Source organism: Trichomycterus rosablanca, chromosome 13, assembly GCF_030014385.1.
Source record: "Trichomycterus rosablanca isolate fTriRos1 chromosome 13, fTriRos1.hap1, whole genome shotgun sequence".
Taxonomy (NCBI): domain Eukaryota; kingdom Metazoa; phylum Chordata; class Actinopteri; order Siluriformes; family Trichomycteridae; genus Trichomycterus; species Trichomycterus rosablanca.
In genome coordinates this window covers 8,205,044-8,230,027 of record NC_086000.1, presented here as the reverse complement: position 1 = coordinate 8,230,027, position 24,984 = coordinate 8,205,044, and the positions used below count along the sequence as shown (strand labels likewise).

Sequence of the window (24,984 nt, the reverse complement as noted above, 5' to 3'; positions counted from 1 at the left end):
CACAGTACATGGCAGGACATTCTATATTAAAATCAATCCGCATCTGCCAGTAAACTAAAATGGGTCATGGAGGATCCTGGATCTTACAGAATAATGATCCAATTATCCAAATAGGAACACAAAAATAGTTTACTGAACACATCATGGTCATCTCAGTCCTCTAAGCTAAGTCCACTAAGTAAACTAAGTGAACAAGAGAGGACCTAGGACCTAAGGGTGCCATTAATTGTAGCGAGAACTGCATATTCATGCAAAATCACAATGTTTGCAAAAATTTATGCAAAACATCAAGATGTCTTAATGCTACCTGAATCAATTGTATATGTTGCATAATGATACAATATTCTCTGACTTAAGCTGTGTTTATTCTTTAATATAAAACATCTCATCCAAATAACATTTCACTACTACTACTAATTATAATAATAATACCAACATATTAATATGACCAAGGAAAGTGAAAGTAGCATTGCTTACATAGATGAGGTCTTTACTGTAACGAACCCGTATGTTGTTTAGAAGGGTGGCTTCATTTAAGTACATAAGAGAACCTGGGAAAAAAAACGTAAGATGAGTAAACACACAGTCACATAACAAACATTGTGATACACATTGCGATTTATTTCAACAAGTAAGTAAGTTGTAGACTTACAGTTGTCCTCTACATGTTTGTTGACATCATCTTCAGCTGGGAAGACTTGGTTGATAGGAGCCAGGAATGTCTGAAAATCCAAATATCATCAACTTTATTGATAATTAAAGTTTTTGTGATAATTTGATCATCTCATAAAGGGTGCACTTACTGTATCAACTTATCAAAAAAATAATTAATTGACATTCTTTAAGTATCTGAAAAGATTTAATGCAAACAAGCCATGTTATTCCACACACAAGTGTTTAAACGTTATTTGGAGTGGTCCAGACTTGCATATTAAAACAACCCATAGCAAGTGACCTTTTGCACGCACACAGGACTCCAGTGACAACAGTTGAGTAAAATATGCTGCTTTTTTAACATTAGGTTTGAAATAAGTGTAAAAAATTTTTTTGAATGACTACATATGCGTAAACCAAATCTCTACAATATACATTAAGCTTAAAATGGCGTGGTGCATTATATTAACTTAAAATTTTACTGTGGTTTTTATTAGGAAATGTATTATTATTTTTGAATATTTATCATTTTAAAACTAAACCAACTAACTGAATAATCAAAGAAATAATCAACAGAATAACAGCCATAATAATAATCAGCCATATATGTAAACAAAGTAAGCTTCTCTAATTCTCTAATTTGAGTCAATGTCCTAGACTAGATCTAGACAACTAGATTGATCAGAAGGTTTCTGGTTCAAGCCCCGCCACCACCAAGTTGCCACTGTTGGGTCCCTGAGGAAGGCCCTTAACCCTCAGTTGCTCATTGTGTAAGTCGCTTTGGATAAAAGCGTCTGCTAAATGCTGAAAATGTAAATGTAAATGGTTCATGCCCCATCATCGGCAAGTTGTCACTGTTCGGCCCTTGAGCAAGCCCCTCAACCTTCAAATGCTTGGATTCTTTTCTGTCACATTTAGCCCTTGGGTCAAACTTTGGCTATGTTTGTTTTAGGTTGTTTTATGCAGAGACCAGAATTGGCATGTCTAAACATACATTAAATCGGATCCAGCATCCAGCAAAAGTCCAAAATAAAATGCTTGATATTTTTAGAATACAATAATTTATATTAGAATTTATATTAGAATTAATATTACAAATGTTTTAACAGTAAATAATGTGCCATATTGGCATATACACACATGCCCAATACAATAAAATTCTTTTTTAGCACAGGGTTAGTTATTGTACAGCTCCCCTGGAGCTGAGAGAATTAGGGGCCTTGCTCAAGGGCCCAACAGTGCTCACTTTTGTAAAAATGTCTCTCCTACCAACCTTTGTCTTATTCTGTTTGTTAATATGGGGTTTTAAGCTACAACAGTATCCAAGGATGCTAGCCATTTAGTATGGGAGTCTGCCATGCTAGCTTTTGTGAGCAGTAAAAGATGTGAAGAATAAAATCAGAAAAAGGAAAGTCAGCTTAAACCTGTGTGTTCTTTTCTCAGACATATGCTACACTGGTGGTCTGATCTTGTTCAGTTTAATATAAAAGATCAAAAAAATACTGTCCAGTGCATCTTTAACCTTAGCTAAGACAGACAGTCGAACAACTGTTAAAAGGCCTATATAATAAGCTCATTAATGTCCAGTAAGGATTACAAGCAGATGTACCACAAGCCACAAATCAATCATACATGCATTCACCACAACACTACATTATTTACAGAGGGCAAGAGCCTCACGGGTAACCACACTTTTCCCAAAACAGATAAGCTAATCTCCTCAGTGTTTAGTTTCTAATTCCACTAAGCATAATATTAGCCTAAGAAATTCCAGACCATTAATTCGATTTGAGACAGAAAAACTAATAAAAATGATTCTACTACAATGACTATCACAACAACTGGAACGACTACAGCAAAACTGATGTACTGACAGCATGAGCCAAAGCTTTTGTCTGATGCACGGGTACTTCACTCTTCTAATAAACTCAACCTGAGCGTAACATGATCAGTACACCTGCTGCAGAAAGGAGTCATTACTTATTAACCAGCACTGCAAGTGACACCCTTCTACAGCATAAGCCTGTACTGTGTCCATGAGTTTGCACATTTGTTCTTTTAAACAGCTATAGATGTAAACTAAAATAGATAAATAAATAAATAACGAAACCAATCAATAAATAAAATGTAGCAAAAAATACATTTTAAAAACAGTAAATACATGGTGTAAAATAGACAGAGCATGATTATACATTTCTGCTGACTGACAACTTCAGAAAAGCACTATACAAACAAAATAATTCACATTAAACAAAACCTTTGTTTGTTTTTGGTATGTTCTTAACAAAGCACATTAATGAGGCTGGTTTTACATTTAGAAGCACCACTGTCAGTTCTAATCATTGATGGTGCTAACGAGAATTTGGGATAGCAGGAATCCCTGTGTTAATGGTGTATAGAGTGTTCCTTGTGGATAAGTACTACAGAGAAATGTTTTTCTTTTTTTTTCAAGAACAACAACCAATTCATTTTCATTAACTGCTTTAACCGCCTGGTCAAGATCACGGTGAGTCTGGTTTTACTGGGAAACACTGGGAATACACAGGAATACACTGAAAAGATGCCAGCCACTCACAGGGCCCCAATCACCTCCCTCAGACATAACAAATCATGTCAATACCACCGAACCCAGATCGTTTTTCAAAACAGTTTTGTTAATTAACAAACACATCAATCCATACAAAACTAAAGTTAAAATTTTGATAAAACAAGAAATTTTATGAGACTAACAGCATGACTACTAGTTTATTTATTTAATGTACACTATGGCCAAAATTATGTAAACACCTGACCATGAACATGTTGGACCACCCATTCCAAAACCATTTCTATTTCTGCCACATTTGTCCAGATCCATTTTTCACACAGGGTATGAAGTGACAAATAGAGATGTGGTAAAGAAAGTAAAGCTTAACTCAGGCCATGTCTGCCAACCATGATTAAAAAAATAAGTCATGCACACCTGGCCGCGATGATGAACAAGGTTTTCAGTGGCATACTCTCAGAAGCACTCTACTAAAATGCTGACTTACCTTGCTTCGATGATTCAGAGGTTCAATAGTGAGTGAGTCAGCACCGATGTCTACAATCATGCCCAGCTGGAACCCATCTGTTGGGTGGGGTGCCCACACAGGCTTCCCATCATCCATTGCACTCCCAGTTTAAACGGCAGCTCTACCAGAACCCAAAGAGACAAAAGAGACAAAAATAAGTCTATGAGCTATTAAAAAAATGATCAAATTAGTTAAACTCTAATATAGTGAATGTGTCATATGTATTTAAAAATCAGCAATTACAACAGAGTATTAAAATAACAATCTGTGAATGGAAAACTTATATCACTGACAGTACATTTATATTTAATCATTTAGACAATGCAGTTGCCTAGGCAAATATGGTGGCAAGTTGGAAGAACTAGGATTTAAACCCACAACACAGCAATTTACTGTAGCTTAAACATTGAGTCCAAAATAGTCTTTGTTTATTAGGACTACTAAATTAGGACTTGGAATAGTATTCAAACCTAACAGCAGGGTATTGCAACACAATGACAGTTAGCTCAGTGGTCCATCAAAGAAGACACAAGATTTACACAGCAACCAACTTGGAAAACAATTAAAAGGGTTACGAAACAGACACTTGTGATTTAAAGCACAGGGCAGTAAGATAACCCTGAGCTCATGTGTGTTTAAAGCCAGGTTCATCAAAGCTCCCAGTGTAATCCGTGACAACTGTTTCCTTGGTTCTTATTCATTAACAGTGCTAAAGCCTCTCACCATGTCCTCAGAGATTACTATAGCACAATTATTAAATGTTCAGGCATCACTTCTCTCTGTGTGTTAAATGTGTGCTCTTACTGTCTGCTAAGCATAAACTGTATCTGTGCCCATCAGCAGAACCTCAATTAAAACATAAAACAGCAAACACTAATAAAATTATGCAATTATTTAAGATTAGGATTTCAAAAAAAGACACAGAAATATTAAGACAGACTATTCAATTACAGTTGAGACCATTAACTGATAATAGTTTTGACAATGATCAAAGCAAATAAAGACAAACAATACGTTTTTAAACATGAATAGCTCCAGAATGAAAATATATGTCTGTTATGTTACCACAACATGGCACGATGGCTAAGTGGGTAGCACTGTCGCCTCACAGCAAGAAGGTCCTGGGTTCGATCCCCAGGTGGGGCGGTCCAGGTCCTTTCAGTGTGGAGTTTGCATGTTCTCCCCGTGTCTGCGTGGGTTTACTCCGGTTTCCTCCCACAGACCAAAGACATGCAAGTGAGGTGAATTGAAGATACTAAATGGTCCATGACTGTGTTCGATATAACCTTGTGAATTGATGAAGCTTGTGTAACGAGTAACTACAATTTCTGTCGTGGCTGTAACCGAAGGGAGTAAAATATGACGTTCAAAATCCAAATAAACAAACAAACAAACCACAACAAAGCTCACTTTTAGTGATCCAGTGAACTAAGAGATAACTAAGAAGACACACAACCAACTGTGATGACAGTCAGTATACATCTTAAAATACTCAAAAACTAGAAGGACTCTGCAACAAAGCCATAGCCGCAACCATTTGGACAATTTTGATAATTTTAGGTTACAATGAACACATTCTTTACATAATAGCAAATAGAAACAATAGCATTGCATTTAACAAAAAATGGAACATAAAATATTAAATGTTTTCCATTTTTAATATGGTATATTTAGCAAATAAACAGCAATTAGGCAATAAAATGTGTTAACCAATTATTACTTAAAAAATAAACACATCAAATTTGACATGGGGTGTCCAAACATTTGCATAATTGGTACAAATAAATTTAGGAATGTTAGCATAAGACTGAAAATAGCTACTTAATTTAAAACTTAAATTTAAAAAACTTAATTTAAGTATTCCCCTTAAAAAAAAAAAGAATAAAAAAAGAAAAAAAGAATAACAATTGTCATAATTCTACCATCCACAAAGATTCTTATAAACAAAACAAAAGTAATCTGTTGATGCATGCTCAATAATCCAGGTACACAAATCCACAAAGTTGAATCAGTTCATCTGGACACAAGTTTGTTGTAGAGATACGTTTCGTCACTCAATCCGAATGACTGAAGAAGTCATTCGGATTGAGTGACGAAACGTATCTCTACAACAAACTTGTGTCCAGATGAACTGATTCAACTTTGTGGAAAACAAAAGTAACCATATACTGTATATTGAACTTTTTTTTATTTAGATGATTAACTACAGTTTGAAGTTTAAACTCTTACTCTTAAGCAATCGTCCATAATTTACGTAGCAGTTTAAACACTACTGTTGTGATTATTTTAATGTTTAATGCTACATATTTCTTTCTTTAGAGCTGGTCATTAACTGTTAAACATTAATTATACAAAACACTATATGTCATCTAGCTCAAGTTTAACAACAAAAATGTCCTGATCCCCAGCACTATAATGGGACTAGGTGAGGCCACTTCAATGCTTACTTGGTTACTTGATTATGTACATTATGTTTCAGCAGTCCATGATGGCTTTGTCCATTGGCCCATGATGTGTGTCTCGTGAATTACTTGTGCAGCAATAAATGAATCCTGTCAGCAAACTAAGGTGAGATATCTGACTGTGTTATATGGTTAATGAGAAGGGATTCATGATGCTCAAGAAATGGAAAACAATCTTGAGTGTTCCCTGGTGACTTCAGCACAGTGGTTGCCAATGGTGTCAGTTTGGGGTCAAAGGACAAAAGGGAGTTTCCTTTACCACATATGAAGCATCCTCCCCACCAACCCCTCCCTTACTTCCTGCTCCCAAAGCAGGCTTGGGATATGGAAAACATTGTAATATCCAAACAAACCTAACAGGATGCAGGGCTGTCTCACAATGTTTTTTTTTTTTTTTTTTGTAGTTAGCATTTTTACTGAAGTGGATACATTGTAAAGGATATATGTAAAAACATCAGTTACACTACAGCGAGCTGTATTTAGGAATCTATCTGTTATATTAGCGCAAAAATAGTTCCATTACCATAAACTAAACACAAATGGTTGTGATTAGCACAGGGTTTTAAAAAATCAGTCATAGGTCTTCTGGCATACAAAACACCCCACGTTTGTGGTTTTACTCACTAAAGCCAACATTAGAGCAGTTTTTCCTAATAGTCCTGTGTATAAACTTTTAAAGCCATCGGTCATGAGCCAGTTCTGACTTTTTTTTACTTTTAGAGTTGTTTTATAAAGTACTTTTACACATGTTTATACAGTATGTCCTTAAATTTAAATGGAAATAGAGTATTGCTCCAGCTGTCAGGACACTGAAGTCTGGTTGGATTACAATTACAAAAGTGTAAAGAATGGTGCTTGAGTGGCGCAACAGTCTAACGTGCTAGCATAACACTGCAATGGGTGCAAACTCTCCATCTTAGCAGAGCCACCAAACTTGCCTGGCAGACACAAGCACAATTAACTATGTTTAAGAGAGAGAAGGTGGGATGAGGCCTCTTTCCACTGGCGTTGCGATATGCAATCTCCGGTACTTGTCCGGGCGCCTGCGTGAGAGGGGAGGGAGGGTCACATGAAGCTTAGCATAGCATAGGATCATTGTCCTGCTGCATAACCCAACTGCACTTGAGCTTTAGGTCACAAACGAACATTCTTCTTCGGGATTTTCTGTTCTTTAATCAGTAAGGACAAGTTGTTTAGGTCCTGGAAAGCAAAGCCCCAGAACATCACACTACCACCACTATTTTTTACTGATGATATGATGTTTTATGGTGGACAATGTTGCATCCTATTGCTTTCATAACCTCTAATCAATTCTGAGGCCTCTCTTATGTAATCTTCACCCATTCTTCTCGTGCAAAAGCTTCCAGCTATTGAGGTTTGAGGGTTTTCATGCTGCAACTGCTTACCAAATGTTTTTTATTGAATTTAAATCTGGAGAATGAGAGGCCATTCCAGAATGTTCCAGGACTGATTCCTTAACCAAGCTTTAGTTTACTTGGAAGTTGATGATGTCTTGCTGGAAAGTCTAATTATCACCAAGGTTTAATTTCATTACAAAAGGGTTCAAAATTTCTTCACAGAATGCCTTGGTATTTCTGTGAATCCATAATGCCAGTCACATGGTAAGAACTTTCAGTTCCAACCAAAAAATAAACATTCCAAAATCATCAGTGACCCACCTACATGCTTGACCGTGATGATAGTATACTTCTGGTCTTAAGCCTCCCCTTTCTTGTGCCAGACATACTGATCCATATGGACATACAGTTCCGGGTTTCATTCATCACTCCATAGAACTGTGTCTCAGAACTACATAAATTCTTTCTGGTATACTCCATTCAACCCTTTTAGTGCTTTTTGGTCAACAGCAACGTGCATTTTGGAAGCCAGGCATGAAGTCCTTGTTTGTTAAGGTTGTTCTTATGGTTACCACTGACACCTTTGTAAGTCTTTTGCAGTAACAATGGGGGGTTTGTTGTCCTGATGTGGTTTCTCTTTAAGGCTTTCTTCTGCAGCCAGAAAGGTTCGCTGCTGCACCCTATGTTTGGAACTTCTGGACAAATACTCCCTATGTTGTCTATAGAAATGTCCAAGGATCTTCTCTCTAAGCTTTTGTTACAGCTCTTTCATTTCCACCATGGTTGCAACACATCTTGTACACATTTGGTGTTTATGGAACACCTCATAGCTGATGTAAATTAAAGATGTTATTGAGTTACCAATGGTTTAATCGTGTTGTAACTGAACTTTGGGTCATATAGAGTAGAAGCAGCTTTTGAGATCAGCAATATTATGCAGGGGTTGAATAATTGTTACATGGCAGTGGTAATAAAATATCCAGCTACTCTGTAATTCTTTTTCTTTGTTAATTTGCTGTAGCATTCAACTGATGTAGAATGGTTTAGAGCTAAGAATCCTTTTTTTCTGTTGGGGTATAATACAGTACTTGCTATTGTAACTGTATATGTTAAGGTGGTTCACAAGGCCTGGGGAACAATGAATTTGACTAAATTCACCAGCATTGTGAGTGACCTATGAAAACCTAATCAAAACCAGTTTTCCAACCAGTATCAGAGAATCACCCATTTATAAGTTTCTATTGAGGTAAATATATTTAATCTAAAACTTGGGATCTAGTTGTATAAAACACTCCTAACTCCTGTGATGTAGGCGGCACTGTCGCCTCACAGCAAGAAGGTCCTGGGTTCGATCCCCAGGTGGGGCGGTCCGGGTCCTTTCTGTGTGGAGTTTGCATGTTCTCCCCGTGTCCGCGTGGGTTTCCTCCGGTTGCTCCGGTTTCCTCCCACAGTCCAAAGACATGCAAGTAAAGTAAATTGGAGATACTAAATTGTCCATTCGATATAACCTTGTGTGAACTGATGAACCTTGTGTGATGAGTAACCAAAGTGTAAAAACATGACGTTAAAATCCTAATAAACAAACAAACTCCTGTGATGTATGAAATACATGTAAGAAAATGTACTGTTACGTGTATCGTTAATACCTACAATAAAAAGTTAAACAATTCTGACAGACGCACCGAGGTTTTGATATTATTCTAGATAACCGTTAGGTTTGTTAGTTTATACTCTGTACAAACATCACAGTTTTGTTTAAAGTATTCGCACTAAGATAGCGATAAATATTATTATAATAATAATATAATAATATTATAAACACTCCTCACAGAAACACCGACTGACCTGTTAGCATGTTAGCTCCGGTCACTGTAGCTACTGTATAATGCCACTAAACTAAACGTTCATATTCACTGAGCTTTAGCGGTATAGCGTTAGCTAACCGGTCAACTCTATAGTCAGTATGCATAAAACACATACAAAAGCACACTTAATAAAAGAAAGTACTTACAGTTAGATTTGTTTAGAAGAGAGTGCAAACAAGCGCTTTTAAGTGATAAAAGCGTTGTTTTTGGAGCAGCAGGAGAGAGAACCAGCTCTCCTCACTCCGGCTTCCCACACTAGTCCCGTACACAACGAGCGCTGACGTCAACGCGAACGCCACAGTATTACCCTAACCAGTATCAAAACATCCAAATATATAATCCTTTAAAGAAAAAAGAAATACAACTAATATCACTAAACCTTAAGAATTCCCTATACACACCGAGTTTTAAAATTATAACCACAATTCTAGGTCAAATATTGCTCTAGAAGTCTCCAATGACCACTATGAGGCACTGCCTCCAGAACTTGGGGTGGAGTGTGAAAAGCAGCTTCAGCATCCTTAGTCTTGCCTGAAGATGTACCACGAATGCAGATTCCAACTTCATTTCTTTTTAATTAGCTTGAAACCCAAAACATTTAGAAGTATTTCAGAAGTAGAAACCCAATACTCGGTTGAAAGGCACCTCTGTAAATCTAATTAGGACACTTGATCCATGTCTCTGTTTGCAACAGCCTCAGGTTACCTGGCAAAGCCGGGATGGCTGTGAAAGGTTTCTCTACATGTGTACACTGTACCTTGTTTTCCATGCTACACACTTTTCCTATTGTGGACTCCAACAAAACAGTTACACGTACTTCGGGCTGCTTTGTTACCACATACGTCAGTGATTGAACTTATATTTAGTATCCAAAGTGTAGCCAAGAACTTTCCCCAAATAAACCCTAGGCTGATCCTAAAATTAATGAACCAGGTGACTGGGTCATCAGGTAATCTAGTAACTTGGTAACTAAGTGCAGTGACAAATCCTAAAACAAATATTTTAGGTATATTCTGCTACTTCAAAAAAGAAAATAAATAAATAAAGGCACCGAGTTTGTGTAAGAGGACTGTAAGACTCACATTGCTGGTGAAATTTGGATGAGGTATAACATTTAACCATACAGAGTATAGCCAATGTTTACATGCATTTATTTGTTTGTTTGTTTTATTAGGATTTTAACATCATGTTTTACACTTTTGGTTACATTCATGACAGGAACGGTAGTTACTCATTACACAAGATTCATCAGTTCACGAGGTTATACTGAACACAGTCATGGACAATTTAGTGTCTCCAATTTACTTACTTGCATGTCTTTGGACTGTGGGAGGAAACCGGAGCACCCAGAGGAAACCCACACGGACACGGGGAGAACATGCAAACTCCACACAGAAAGGACCCGGACCGCCCCACCTGGGGATCGAACCCAGAACCTTCTTGCTGTGAGGCAACAGTGCTACCCACTTAGCCACCGTGCCACCCACATGCATTTAATAACGGTCAAACATACCAAGTTTTAATGGTCACACGCACACACCACGTTTTAACACATTTTATTTTAGCAATTTTTTTACATTTTTAACACTTTATATAAATCCTGCTGTAATCCCATTGGGTAAACTAAATGTTGACTAATATGCTGCTGAATGTACAGCAGTGACAAATCTTATTCCATTCTAGAATAAACTTACTAATTATGCTTATGTTTTTAATGTAATGGTCCAACTCTATTCAATGGATTAGTACTTCACACACATGGAAAAAGTTCAGATTAAATCAGTTAGTCAGATTGAAACATACACAGAGCTGCAAATGTGTTAACCAAACAAACATTACATAAAATTTTTGGACCCTGTGCAAATAGACATATTTGGCTAATATAGCCTGAAACCAATACAAAGGAGGTGGAACGGTAATGAGAAAATGAAAAAACTCTACCTGTTCTGCTATACAGCATCAAATTATTGTCAAAAAAATATTGCAGCCCTGTGGAAATTAATTGGAGTCCAATAAAAAGCCAATTCAATTCTTTGTACAGCTACTTCCAGGACAATTATTTTAAAAAGACAAACAGGCATTTTCATGGGCCTGTCCAATGCTACATTTTTAAACTTACATAGCTGCACTGTATTAGTTACAGAGGAAGAAAATGTTTAAAGTATATGGGTAATATGGGTAACCAATGAAATAATGCAACATATAGGTCAAAAAATTGCATGGTTACACACAACATAATTTATAATTTATTACTTTACAACAGATGCCACACGGTTGGTCTGAGACACAGCCTAGAAGCTCTGGACTAGTGGTAACCCCTTCAGTAATGTTCTACATTGTCACAGGCAGAGGTAACCAAATAAGAAAGTAATAAACAACATTCTTTTTAAAACAGTCCTTACAATGCCAATGTTTGGTCCACTAGTTACAGCAACACCTTAATTAAAACAGTAGACTTAAGTTACCACACATTCCATATGTTGAACTACAGAACAGATGGTGAATTCTTAAGAGCCAGGGGCTACTAATAATTAAAGAGTAACTTAGTAGGTCTTATTTTTGAATAGCACAAAAAGACATTCCCTTATTCCTTAAAGTCAGAAAAAATACAAGATCAACTTAAGTCAATTATATTATATACTATATTTAACAAAATTATCTATTGTCAAAAATAACATAAAAACACAGAAATATAATACACACTTTGAGGTTCTATTACCCAGAGCTGAATCCTTCCACAGGTTTAAATTTGCAACACAATAAAGGCATTCAGTCTCCAATATAAGTATGCTGTTGATGGTGGAGTTTGTAGATCAGACGTTTCATTCTCTCCCGCTTTTTCTTCACCAGCTTCAGTGGAAACCAACCACTTAGATCCATGGCATGATGAAAAAGTTGTGGTGGGTTCTAAAAAATATATTAGAACTGAAAATAACTCACTAAAGCAAACCACTACCCACAGAACTTTATTAAGGTTTAATAAATCTGATCAGAAACTGGGCTTACACAGAAGTTTCGTGTAGCTTTATCTTCATTAAACCGGTACAATCAAAACTGTTGTCAATTATTGTGTCCTTTTAAGTAAAGAACTACATTAATAAGAACAATTTGTCTAAAACCTGAGCAAATAAAGAGTGGGGAAAAACTGAGAATGAAAATTATCTAAACGAATAAGTAGAATCACATGCACGAAAACAGCAGTTGAGGTGGGGAGGAGGAGCAAAACAGTGCTGCTGTGTCCCAAATAACATCCTACATAAAAGATGGTGGGCTAAATTAGATTTAAACCAACTGTGAGGCTAGCACACCCTATAGGGACATGAACAAAAATTAAAATTGTTTAGACATTTTGTACACTTTGACCTTCACACAACTGACAATTTCCAATATTAAACAGACTATAATCTAATCCTTACATCTCAAGCATCTCTTACTTAGTTTGAATTAATATTTTTTTACTTTTATATCAAGCATTTCTTGATTAAATATTTGATGAGGAAGGCTGTTATAGTAGACAGGCCAATCTAGGGTATCTGCATTTAAATGAACCCAAAATAAAATGACTGTTTTGCATCCAGAATCCACACATCGTAGTGGCGTTTAGAGGGTTCAGATTGCAATCTTAGCACTGCAGCAAATGCAACATAAACATTCTGCACACATTTAATATAACATTCCTTTTAAAAATTTTCATTACAACAGCACTTTGAAATGTCAGGTAGAACATGGTGTTAGTGACAACACTGTCTTTGTGGGGTGAGTGACGGTTCGATTCAGCACCTGTGACAGCAGCTATTTTTCTTGTAACACTGATGCCAAACAGTTATTGCTTGTCTGGCCTATTTATTTCAGCCCCTCTTTGTGTGTGTGAATCTTTTATTTGAAAAGATTCAGTGGGCAGCCAACCCTACCAAACACAATGTCCCTCACACCTGGTAAACAAAAACATTTACATTTGGGTATAAGACTTACGGTGATGAAGCTTTCCACATACTGTAGAAGGAAAAGCCCACAGTCAGTGAAATTATCTTGCTGTGGGACCTGCAAACTCCATCCTTTCATTGCTCCTTTCCCAAAACTCTGCACAGAGCCCTTTTTTACCCACCACTCCATCTCCAGGTACCTTTTATCAATAACAATTACACACATACAAAACAAGTCCAGCTGCAATACAAATAAATTGTTGCATTTTAAGACTTACTCCTGCAGCACTTGCACCACTGCTGGTTTAGAACTACAGCTAAGCGAATCCATGATGAGAATGCAGAATCTACAAATAAAAAACAAACCAATTGTCCAAGATCAATTCATTATGAATAAATAATGCCTCAAAGTAAACAAACTTGAAAACAGTGGAGACCTGAACATCTCACTTACTGTTTAGAAGGAATGCTGCCCAAGACGTCTCTTTTAGTGGTGCCTTTATACTAAAAAAAGGCATTTTTAACACTTTACTAATAATACACCAAACTTACTGCGCACACAAATATGCAACCACAATCAGATAGATTACCTGAACTTCATCCTCCATGTCATCATCTGAGACGAAGCAAAACCCATCATCAGGATCACCTTTAACAAACACTGCTTGTTATAAAAGGCACATTTGACCGGCAATAAAATGAACATGTCTTAGTCAAAAGTCAACTTTAAGGTGTTAGCCGGTGCCTTAGTGAAACACAGGTCAAACACTCATATGACATATCAAATTATATTTTTATATAACAACAGCCCTAATGGTGGAGTATTTGTATTTGCTAACATAATAAAGAATAATTTAGTGAGAAGTGTCATTTTGGAGGTTTTGGATTCACATCATTTTAGTAGAGTATAAAAATAGAAGAGAATAAACTGTACTTTAATATTTAAATGCTCAGTCAAGCATTGCCAAGGGTTGAGTCGTTGTGGGGTGCATTGTGTTTTTTTGTTGTCGAGTTGTGGGTGTGTTTTTTAATGGTGGTGCAAAAATAAACCAGCAAGTAAATCCATTTACACTGGCCACTCTGTAAACAGTAACTACCAGGCAAGTTTAAATGTGCATACTGAATTACATGCTGAGTTGTAGTTCAGCACTGTGCTCCAGTGACAATAGACACAATTAAGTTTAAGCACAGTATAATAAAGCTTTTACGTATGTGTTCATGTTTCAATAGTTAAAACCAAAAATTAAGTCCAAACCAGTTAACTTTAATCCTGCCTAATATTAGGACACAATGTTTCAAAGTATTGCATGTTTTTACAAGCAAGTACACTTCAATGTTTAAACCACATTTTTTTAGATTTGTTTTGGGGTCCATCAATATAAATAGAGTATATCAAGCTATGAACAGAAAATTCAAGTTAGTATGCGGCTGTAATCATGGCTGTGCACGTCACACATGATGCAAAACAACTACACCAGATCTGAGTGGGTTTTTAAAAAGTCAGATGAAAACTATCATGTGGGTATGGAGAACAAATAAAATCATGTAGTATTTTCATATCAGTCTGTTATGACTAACACATACCTTACATGGCAGCTGGCCTAGATAAAAGCAAGTTCTTGCCCACCAAAGTGTGCCAATACAAGAAAGTAACACCACTTGGCATCATGTCATGGTTTATATTGCCAACCTTCTGTTTTCATTTGACACACTTTTTGGGCATTACCTTTTCCAAGTAACAGCTGATTGCCAGAGAAGCCTGAAGCCATTTTTTACATAGCAGACAATTCACAATGCATCAGAGATGATTTTCTTTTTACCTTTAGATGAACTCCACTTGGAAAGCCGATCAGATGATGTGCTTCTGTAGAAAAGTGACATTGGATTTGGAAGAGAAGGGCTGGGAGTAAATTCTAAGCTCTCCTCATTTGTGTAATTAAAACAGTGATCTGCAATGGAAAGTTGTGAAGCTTTGCCTGGAAAACAGATTACAGCCAGGTACCAGTGAGACCTGAAGAAAAAAAAGAAAATTGAGTTTAAAGAGACAATCAAATAATATTGTAATGAGGCTGATAGAAACTCATAAAAGTGAAACTTACGCCTGATTAATCGGAACAAAAATGAAGTCCTTTTCAAATAGATCCAAATGTCTGGTCCATGTTTTCACCCGATTATGCCTCCTCTCTTTAGTGCTGCAGAAAAGCTGATAGACATGATGTTTGGGAAATGTAAGCGTCATGCAGTTCTACATGTTCGAGCTCTATACTCACGATAAATCTGTGGTGCTTGAAAGGTCAGTCAGTTCTTCATGAGTAAGGCTCTTGAAGAAAAAGGAGCTGAACACATGACACCTGTTGGCATCCTCCTTCTGTAGCCTCTCACAAACCAAGTATCTAATAAGCACAAAAAATACAATGTAACTTATCACACTAAATACAATTAAAAACTTAGATTAAAGTTGTCACTTACTTTAAATAGAAATCTATTATTACATCATTTAGGAATTCTCCCTCATCAAGGCAAGCAATGTCCTCCTCAGTGATGGAAAAGCCACCTTTGGCAGGAGGAGGAGGGTATACAACCAGTCTGAAAAATAAACATTAGAAACAACTCAAAAGCCCAGTCTGGTGCACCAAAATTAATTAATTAATTTCCATGTGCACTCAGGCAAACTCAGCCTGACACATTCAGTCGATAAAAGTCTTGGAGAACTTTGAGGAATGCTGGGGATCATTGTCTTCTTTAAAGACCCAATGATGCCCAAGCTTCAGCTTTCTCACAGAAGGTACAACTTTTTCCTCTAGGATTCTTAAATACTTGATTAAATCCATCTTGCTCTCCACACGCTGCAGGTTTCCAGATAAAGCAAAGCAGCCCCAGAGGATCACAGAGCCACTGCGATGCTTCACTGTAGGCAGGGTGTTCCTATCAGCGTACGCTTCATTATTTTTGCTCCAGACATACGGCTGAGTTTAGGAATGGAGACCTTCAGTACATGCCTTGCTGTGCAAACTGAAACCTAAAATCTTGCTGGAGGTCTTTTGCAGTCACTCGAGGGTTTCTGACCACCTGCCTCCACAGGAATCTGATGGCAGCCAGTGATAGCTTACCCATTTTGCCACATCCAGGTAGTGCAACCAGTGTTCCTTTAACTTTAAGCTTGCAAACTATGCTTCCAGTGGTATCTCTAGTAAAATTTAGTGTATTTCCTTTTCCTTATTTGTGCAAAGCAATTAGCTCTTCTCCTAACTACTTGAACAACACACTTAGTAGCCACATTTCTAACACAATGGAATGTCAGTCAACAAATGCCTAATCAGTCAAGGTATTTAATGTGTTTTATCTCAAGCACACCCAATGCAGCTAATGAAGCTTGAGACAAAATAAATAAATAAATAAATAAATGAAGGATTGAATAATTCTGAGACTATAGTGGTCATTAAAAGTTGCATTTTGTTTTGAATTTGGAGAAACCATTTGTTATTAACTGTGTTTAACTATTAAAATAGTTCTTGTCTGGATTACAGATTGCTAGCAATGTCTGGCTAAGAGTTGTATTATTCATGGAAAACTGCCCAAGATATTAGGGTTCCTAAACTTGGCCCAGGACTCTTTCTTTGTAGTAAATACCAGATATGAAACTACTGACATTTTTGCTGGCTGAGTCCGATAGGATGTGCAGTCCATCCACTCATCGTCATCACTCTTGGAGACTCTTGGAACAGTAGCCATCTCACTCTGTGTATTAGTGAAAGAGTCAGTTAACTCCTGATCCAAAAAAGGAGACAAAGATATTATCAAAAAATTATTAAAATATTAAATATGGGCCCCAAGACATTTTATATAAATTCTGTATACCCAGATTTGTGTAAAAATACTGCAAAATACTTTGTAATGCAATGTGTGGGGTAAGTCAAAATACCTATTTACCTATAGTGTGGATATTAATGTTAACTTTTAAATAAATAAGTGGAAATGTTTTTGAAGTTTTTCCAATATTAATAACAAACCAAAAACTAAAATTGCTTATTCACAAAAGTATTTAAATACTTAGAACATTGCCACAGTCAAAAGAGACACCCAAAGGGTCCTCACTGACAACATATTATTTGAATGGTGTACCACTCAGCACTGCAGTGATCTTGTGGAGTCCATGTTTTGGAGGATCAGAGCTGTTTTGACAGCATATTAGGCAGGTGGTCCTAATGTTTTAGCACATCACTGCTCAGGAAAGAATACAATCACATTCATCTGTACAGGAGTCTTAAAGTTTGGCCAAATTATTTTACTACAGGGCATTTTAAAAGCACTCCACTGCTGCTTAATCAAGGCAAGGCAAGGCAAGTTTATTTGTATAGCACCTTTCATACACAGTGGCAATTCAAAGTGCTTTACATAAGGAAAAATTAAAAGCATTAAAACATTCCTGAGATCTAGAACCTCAGAAAGACTTCTTGCAAACATTTAGTTACAATTAAGAACATGAAATTCAAACAAGAGAGATAAAAATTAAGAACATGAAAAATTAAAAGAAAATATTGTAAAATATACCCTATAATTTGGGAAATACGAAATTAAAACAAGAGAGATAAGCAATTAAAACATGAAAACTAAAAGAAAATATAGTAGAATATACACTACAATTTAGAATGTACACTACTCTATAAAAAGAATTATTAAGAGCATGAAAAACTAAAAGAAATAGGGTAATAGCAAAAATTTCGAGCTCAATCATAGGCACAAGAAAAAAGAAATGTTTTTAACCTGCATTTAAACATTTCTACATTTGCGGAACATCTAATATCTCCTGGCAGTCTGTTCCAGTTATATGCAGCCCAACAGCTAAATGCTGCTTCACCGTGTTTAGTTTGGACTCTGAGCTCAACTAGCTGACCTGAGTCCATGGATCTAAGAGATCTACTAGGTTTATATTCTCTAAACATATCTGAGATGTATTCTGGGCCGAACCCATTCAGTGATTTATAGACCAGTAGCAGCACTTTAAATTCTATTCTGTAACTAACTGGAAGCCAGTGTAGAGATTTTAGAACTGGAGTGATGTGCTCAGTTCTCTTCGTCTTAGTTAAAACTCTAGCAGCAGCGTTCTGAATGAGCTGTAACTGTTTAATGGTCTTTTTGGGAAGTCTAGTTAAGAGACCATTACAATAGTCCACCCTACTGGAGATAAAAGCATGGATCAGCTTCTCTAGGTCTTGTTGGCACACTAGACCCTTGATTTTGGCTATATTTCTAAGATGGTAGAAGGCTGTTTTGGTGATGGTTTTAATATGGCTGGTGAATGTAAGATCTGAGTCTATTAGAACGCCAAGATTTCGGACTTGGTCTTTGGTTTTTAGAGCCCGGGAACTGAGGTGCTCACTGACACTAGACCTCTTTTCTTTGCTGCCAAACACCACAATCTCTGTTTTGTCCTCATTTAACTGTAAAAAATTCTGGCTCATCCAGTTATTGATGTCCTCCAGACACTGACACAGTGAATCTATTGGGCTGTAATCATCTGGTGAGAGAGCCAGATATATCTGTGTGTCATCTGCATAACTATGGTAATCAATGTTGTTAGCCTGTAGCATTTGGCCTAATGGAAGCATATAAAGATTGAACAGAAGAGGTCCGAGAACTGATCCCTGGGGGATTCCACATGTCATAGCCACCCTGTCAGATTCACAGCTGCCAATAGTGACGAAGTAACTCCGGTCTTCTAAATAAGACCTGAACCAATTAAGGACTGTTCCGGAAAGTCCAACACAGTTTTCCAACCTATCCAGCAATATTCTATGATCTACAGTGTCAAAGGCAGCACTAAGATCCAGTAAAACCAGAACTGATATTTTACCCGAGTCAGTATTCAGCCGTAGATCATTTAACACTTTTATGAGAGCCGTTTCAGTGCTGTGGTGAGCTCAAAAGCCTGACTGAAATTTGTCAAAATAACCACTGGAATTAAAAAAAACTGCTGACTTGATTGTAAACAACTTTCTCAATGATCTTAGCTATGAAAGGAAGATTTGAGATCGGCCTGTAGTTGTTTAACACAGACGCATCCAGAGTTCTCTTTTTTAGGAGTGGCTTAATGGCAGCTGTTTTCAGTGACTTTGGGAAAACGCCTGATGCTAGTGAGCCATTAACTATTTGTTGCAAATCAGTTTTTACAGAGTTAAAAATAGTTTTAAAAAATTCAGATGGCAGCATGTCGATGATTTAAGATGCTGAACTGTTTTCTCCAGAGTTTTTTGGTCTATTGTATTAAATTGTGACATAATAGTCATGTTATTTTTAGGTGTCTTTAGGGGCGGCATGGTTTCATCGTTTGACTGAGTGGCGTTGATGGTCAGTCTAATAGTTTTGATTTTTTCACAGAAGAAATGAGCAAATTCATTACATTTCTCTGTGGACAGAAGTTCTGGTGTGATCCGTTTTGGAGGATTTGTAAGCTTGTCGACCCCGTTGAATAGAGTGCAGGTGTTGTTGATGTTCCTGTTAATGATCTTAGAGAAGTGCAGCTGTCTAGCCCTGCATAACTCCGAGTTAAAACTACAAAGGCTTTGCTTATAGAGATCATAGTGGATTTGAAGTTTAGTTAATCAGTTTGCTTTCTTACAAAAAAACAAAACAAATGAGTTAACTCACCCTCATTTTATGAGTTTGTTGAACTGCCTTAAGCTTATCATTGGCTTCCTCAATCGTAAGCTTGACCAAGAAGTTGTTCATGTTTTTAAGCCTGCCAATCTCCATAAACATTTCTTGAAGTGTAACCTTTTCCAGCACTGTTGGCTCATTCTCAAAGACAAAGGTGACTTTTTTAAATTCTACATCTGTAAAGATAGAAGAAATCATTGAGACGTGATGGATTACTACTTCTTTATCTCAGTCCATCTCAGTGCATTATTGGGCCTTTTATCAACAATTTCTGAATTGCAGTAAGGGTTTAGATTAGAAGCAGAAACAGAGATGTTTGTAAATACCTGCAAATCTTTGTTACTTACTCTTGCTGCTGTCATACTCGGCTTCAATGTCTGTGGGCATGGAAAGCTGGTTTCTCAGACGGGAGCAGGATGCAGCAGTAGTCTGCAAAAACAGAGCTGGCAGTCCATGTGCTGTACACCACTCACATCGGATGACCTCTGATACATCAAGTTGCACTTTTTCAAAAAAAGAACAGAAAACATACATGACAAACATGAAATATTTTGTAATTTTTTCCACATGTTCCAGTTTTCCAAGTTTTAGACATAATTATTTTACAATATTTAAATTTAGCAAATAACCAATACTTGCATTGTAACAGGCAGAGGTTTGTGTTAGCATATTTTTTACATAAAATTGGCAGTGATAGCTCAGTGGTTAAGGTGCTGGACTAGTAAACAGAAGGGTGCCGGTTCAAGCCCCGCCACCACCAAGTTACTCTTTACACAAGTTTCGTCAGTTCACACAAGGTTATATCAAGCACAGTCATGGACAATTTAGTGTCTCCAATTCACCTCACTTGCATGTCTTTGGGCTGTGGGAGGAAACCGGAGCATCCGGAGGAAACCCACGCGGACACGGGGAGAACATGCAAACCACACAGAAAGGACCAGGACCGCCCCACCTGGGGATCGAACCCAGGACCTTCTTGCTGTGAGGCAACAGTGCTACCCACTTAGCCACCGTGCCGCCCCAGTAATTCCAGTAAAAATACTTAGAGCCAAACATATAAATTCAAAGAGATTTTGTGCTTTTAAAATGTAACTTTGACAATGACAAATGACAAATTCCTGCAATCATGTTAAAAATCTAGTAGCAATGCTTCCCAGAAAAGTGGAAGCTACATACAGTAAAGAAGGGGGACATATTTTATAATTCCTGTTTAAAATAATAATTTAAATTGGACATTTTATAGTGTTATGATTAATCTAATTAGTCATTTATTTGTGACAACAAGAAAATGCATGTACAGCAAATTGTTTTAAGGACAAAAAAGATGTACTTGTAAACATTTAAATTTGAGTAATAGCTAACAAGTACAACATCCATAACATGCCTCCTACCTTGGTTTGCAAACTCAATGTACTCCAGTGAAAACTGTATCAGAAACACACAATTTTCAAAGTTAATTATTTGCATACACACACACACACATTACAAAATGAATAGTCTTCAACCATGGCAGTAAGTCTTGAAAACACAAATGCAAGCTCACCGTGACAGGCCCACTGTAAATTTTTTGGAATGTTCCAACTTTAAGGCTTCTGACATTGAGGGTAACTTTGTTAAATCCCTTCATGACTTTCCACTTTAAGCAAGATGACCCTGTAATGGAGATTGATGCCTTTGCTGATCGTTTTTGTGGCACGACATTTCCGCACTGCAAAGCAACACACACATTAACCACATTAGCGGACAAATCATGATTAAGTTCAACAACACTATTCACAGTAGGTTAGCTTAACAATACCTTGTCTTTCATTCGATACTTTCGTGAAAGTTTGACTACAGACTTTACATCAGAAGAAAACGTCAGTTTGTCTGAATTGGCACCTTCATGGTTGACAATCAAGCCTGGTAAACAATTTTAAAACAAAGTTATTTCAATATTTTACACACATTGACAGTGGTTATTATATTTGAAACCTTAATGCAGGATCACACACTTTTGGATATTCAAACATTAAACACAACACAAGTCCTTTCACATTTGTCAAATAGTGCACTACAGAGCAGCATTTCAAACATGGAGATCACTTGTCACTTACAGAAGCCACTAATGTGTTTAGACAATAATGCTGTAGCCGTATCTCCTGCACTGCTTTATATACAAAATAAGACATCGGAGTGATCTATTTGAAACAGAAAAGGTCAACTTACAATCTTCATTTATTAGCGGCACCTCTTCTGTACTGCCATTACTGTAAAATTTTGAAATTAGAAATATTAGAAATAATTAACAAAATTATAATAAAGCTCACAGTATGCTGTAGCAAACCTCTTAGCATCCTTTCTCCTGCCAGACAAAAGTGCATGATGGAAGTGACGTCCCTGAAGGACAACACTTTGTGTTGGTGATGCATGTTGGGTAAATGAGAATGAAAAACTAATCCTGCCCTCTGGAGTTTGTGGCATGATTGGAAAGCATTACAACCTACACAATTAAAAAAAGTGTCATTCAGTATGCTCAAAGAAACGTATTTAAAACATATCAGACAGTATAAATGCAAACTTTGGCTATGTTAATGTTTGAGAAGTATCTGAAAAATTAAGGAACCAGTGGATTGTAATCATATACAATTCTAAGCATAAGAATGCCAGAGTTTAACACCAAAATCCAACAGTTTAATTACAGAAATGTATTTTTTATTATCTAACACACACTGTAAACTTAAACCTTGTATTTACACTTATTGGCCATTTAGGCAGGTGAACTTTGCAGGTAAAACATTACTGACTTTAGTTCTTCCTCTGATTTATATAAACAGAGTGACATTATTTGTCCAGTTTTGTCAATGATTTTCAAGGATTCTCATTCCAAAGCTTTACACTGCTGACTGTGTGTAACAATGTTTTGTTTATTTAGCACAGTTATATTAATTGGCATCCATATAGATTGTTGTTTAATGCTATGTGACCTCTCATTTAGTTCTGTAAAACAACATTGCACTACAGTATTAAATTTATATCAAGCTTATTTTATAAAATGTGACAACAGCAACAGAAAGGACGATAACAATAAATTACAATCTGTGCAACAATTGCATTATGTCGCAGGCGTACTTAAAGGTGCAGTTAGTATGCGGTACATAATTTGTGTGGTTTTCTAATTAGTTAAGGACACAAGACACTGTGACTATTTCTAGTTGGCAATGTAATCTTTATACATTTTTATCTGTACACACTTTTTCTATGATCAGACAGTATCGCCAAGTCTTATACATAAGCAGGTGAATCACTGATAAAACCCCAATAATGCTGCTTCACCCGATACTAATACATATAACAACTGTGGGGCGACACGGTGGCTAAGTGGGAAGCACTGTCGCCTCATAGCAAGAAGGTCCTGGGTTCGATCCCCAGGTGGGGCGGTCCGGGTCCTTTCTGTGTGGAGTTTGCATGTTCTCCCCGTGTCTGCGTGGGTTTCCTCCGGGTGCTCCGGTTTCCTCCCACAGTCCAAAGACATGCAAGTGAGGTGAATTGGAGATACTAATTTGTCCATGACTGTGTTTGATATAACCTTGTGAACTGATGAACCTTGTGTGTAATTAGTAACTACCGTTCCTGTCATGAACGTAGCCAAAGAGTGTAAAACAGGATCCTAATAAACAAACAAATAACAACCGTGGTAAGAATGGTACACGTTCACCACCAAATCTATTCAGTGATGGTCCCTTCTTAATGATGGATGAAGTATAGGGGAGCAAACTAATTGTGTACACTATCAGAAAGGCTACATTAAGCAATTGTTTACCTATAAAGTACACCTACCAAATAAAACGACGAATGTGTTTAATTAAAATACTGTGTAACTACAAGTAAAATCAGAAAAATTAAGAACAATAAGCTCAACACATCTAGTTGTTTACACTAAACTAAGGGACTGTCTGAAAATGTAAGAAACAATAAATAACGATTAATGCTAATATAAATGACTGTTCGGTTAAGCTACCTTAAGGCCATAAGTGTTCCTTAAATCAGTATTACTTACAACTGACCTTTATCACTAATGTTACTAATAATTATAATCCAGGTCAGTATAAAAATCTAAATACCAGAGCAGATTGTGTCCCGACCTCTTACAAGAGACTATTTGTTTGATAAATATTGTGTATGGAGCACCATGACCTGTAGCCATGAGCTGATTTTTGTAGGGGCCTTATAAGCTACCTCTTATCATAACTTTACAATCACCGACTAAACAGTCATTATGCATTGACCCAAAATTCGGCTTTAATTACTCACCACTTCAAAACTGCTGAAGTTACTCTAAGTTAGCAAACAAATTTAAACACTAGTGTGTCCCACCCACTCCAGCTACTCGGGTGCGCCGAGCCTAAACTGCGCAAGCGCAGAACGCGACCAATTAAACTATTAATACCGGCGTTAACAAACTGTCAGCTGCACCAGTAAACGACGTTCCGGTTACTTTTAGTGAGTCATTTCAATTGGCTCCACTCACCTATAATAGTCGGATTAACATTTTAAACATTTTACTCTAACTCATCATATACATTAATTAAATAATATGAATATGCAGTTACCCAAGTAAATACGTTGAGCCTGGCGAGCGTACATACAACTAAAACCGTTGCTGCGTGATAGCTAACACTGAGGATTTCATTGTGTCATCATTAATGTTTAAAATATTTTTTACTTATACAATCGTGAAATGAAAACATAGTAAATTTTGTTCGTCATTCTAGTTTACAGTTTTCATCCAAAAGCCTAGGCATTTATTTTATTTGAGAAAACCACTCTTTACAGCACCCAGAGTCTGCGTTCCAAAGAGTCGACTCTTTCGCGAGTTCAGTTCAGATGCAGTCAAGAGAGTGTGTACATCATGTAATCAAACCCAGGTCCACAGGCTTCACCATCTGCTGAAACTGGTCTGTTTTTTAATAGACCGTTATTGTAAAGCTATAGGCATTGTAATTTAGGGAGTTGGTACATAATTTATTAAA

At 36.8% G+C, this 24,984-nt stretch overlaps 2 protein-coding genes across 3 annotated transcripts in view; both read right to left on the bottom strand.

Annotated features, from left to right (window-relative positions):
• myo6b (myosin VIb) overlaps positions 1-9,629 on the bottom strand; it is a 56,995-nt gene extending 47,366 nt beyond the window's left edge. Inside the window, exons 1-4 of the mRNA XM_063006855.1 lie at positions 9,539-9,629; positions 3,687-3,828; positions 653-722; positions 478-551 (exon numbers count right to left, since the gene is read on the bottom strand). Of these exons, the coding sequence (XP_062862925.1) occupies positions 478-551; positions 653-722; positions 3,687-3,803 (261 nt within the window). The 5' untranslated portion in view covers positions 3,804-3,828; positions 9,539-9,629. The remainder of the gene's footprint in view (positions 1-477; positions 552-652; positions 723-3,686; positions 3,829-9,538) is intronic.
• Positions 9,630-11,626: 1,997 nt separating this feature from the next.
• Positions 11,627-24,326, bottom strand: senp6b (SUMO specific peptidase 6b). 2 transcript variants are annotated; one of them, XM_063007649.1, is made up of 18 exons: positions 24,266-24,326; positions 22,299-22,454; positions 22,181-22,221; positions 21,771-21,874; positions 21,516-21,680; positions 21,364-21,397; positions 20,320-20,475; positions 19,964-20,148; positions 16,965-17,083; positions 15,785-15,901; positions 15,586-15,708; positions 15,415-15,507; positions 15,136-15,326; positions 13,906-13,964; positions 13,770-13,819; positions 13,594-13,662; positions 13,365-13,515; positions 11,627-12,299 (listed from the first exon to the last, which is right to left on the bottom strand). In XM_063007649.1, exons 2-18 carry the CDS (start codon positions 22,433-22,435, stop codon positions 12,162-12,164), a joined length of 1,932 nt encoding a protein of 643 aa, XP_062863719.1. In that variant the 5' UTR covers positions 22,436-22,454; positions 24,266-24,326; the 3' UTR covers positions 11,627-12,161. The 2 variants fall into 2 exon arrangements, with proteins under 2 accessions (XP_062863719.1, XP_062863720.1); XM_063007650.1 differs by having other exon boundaries at positions 16,965-17,053.
• Positions 24,327-24,984: the final 658 nt, after the last annotated feature.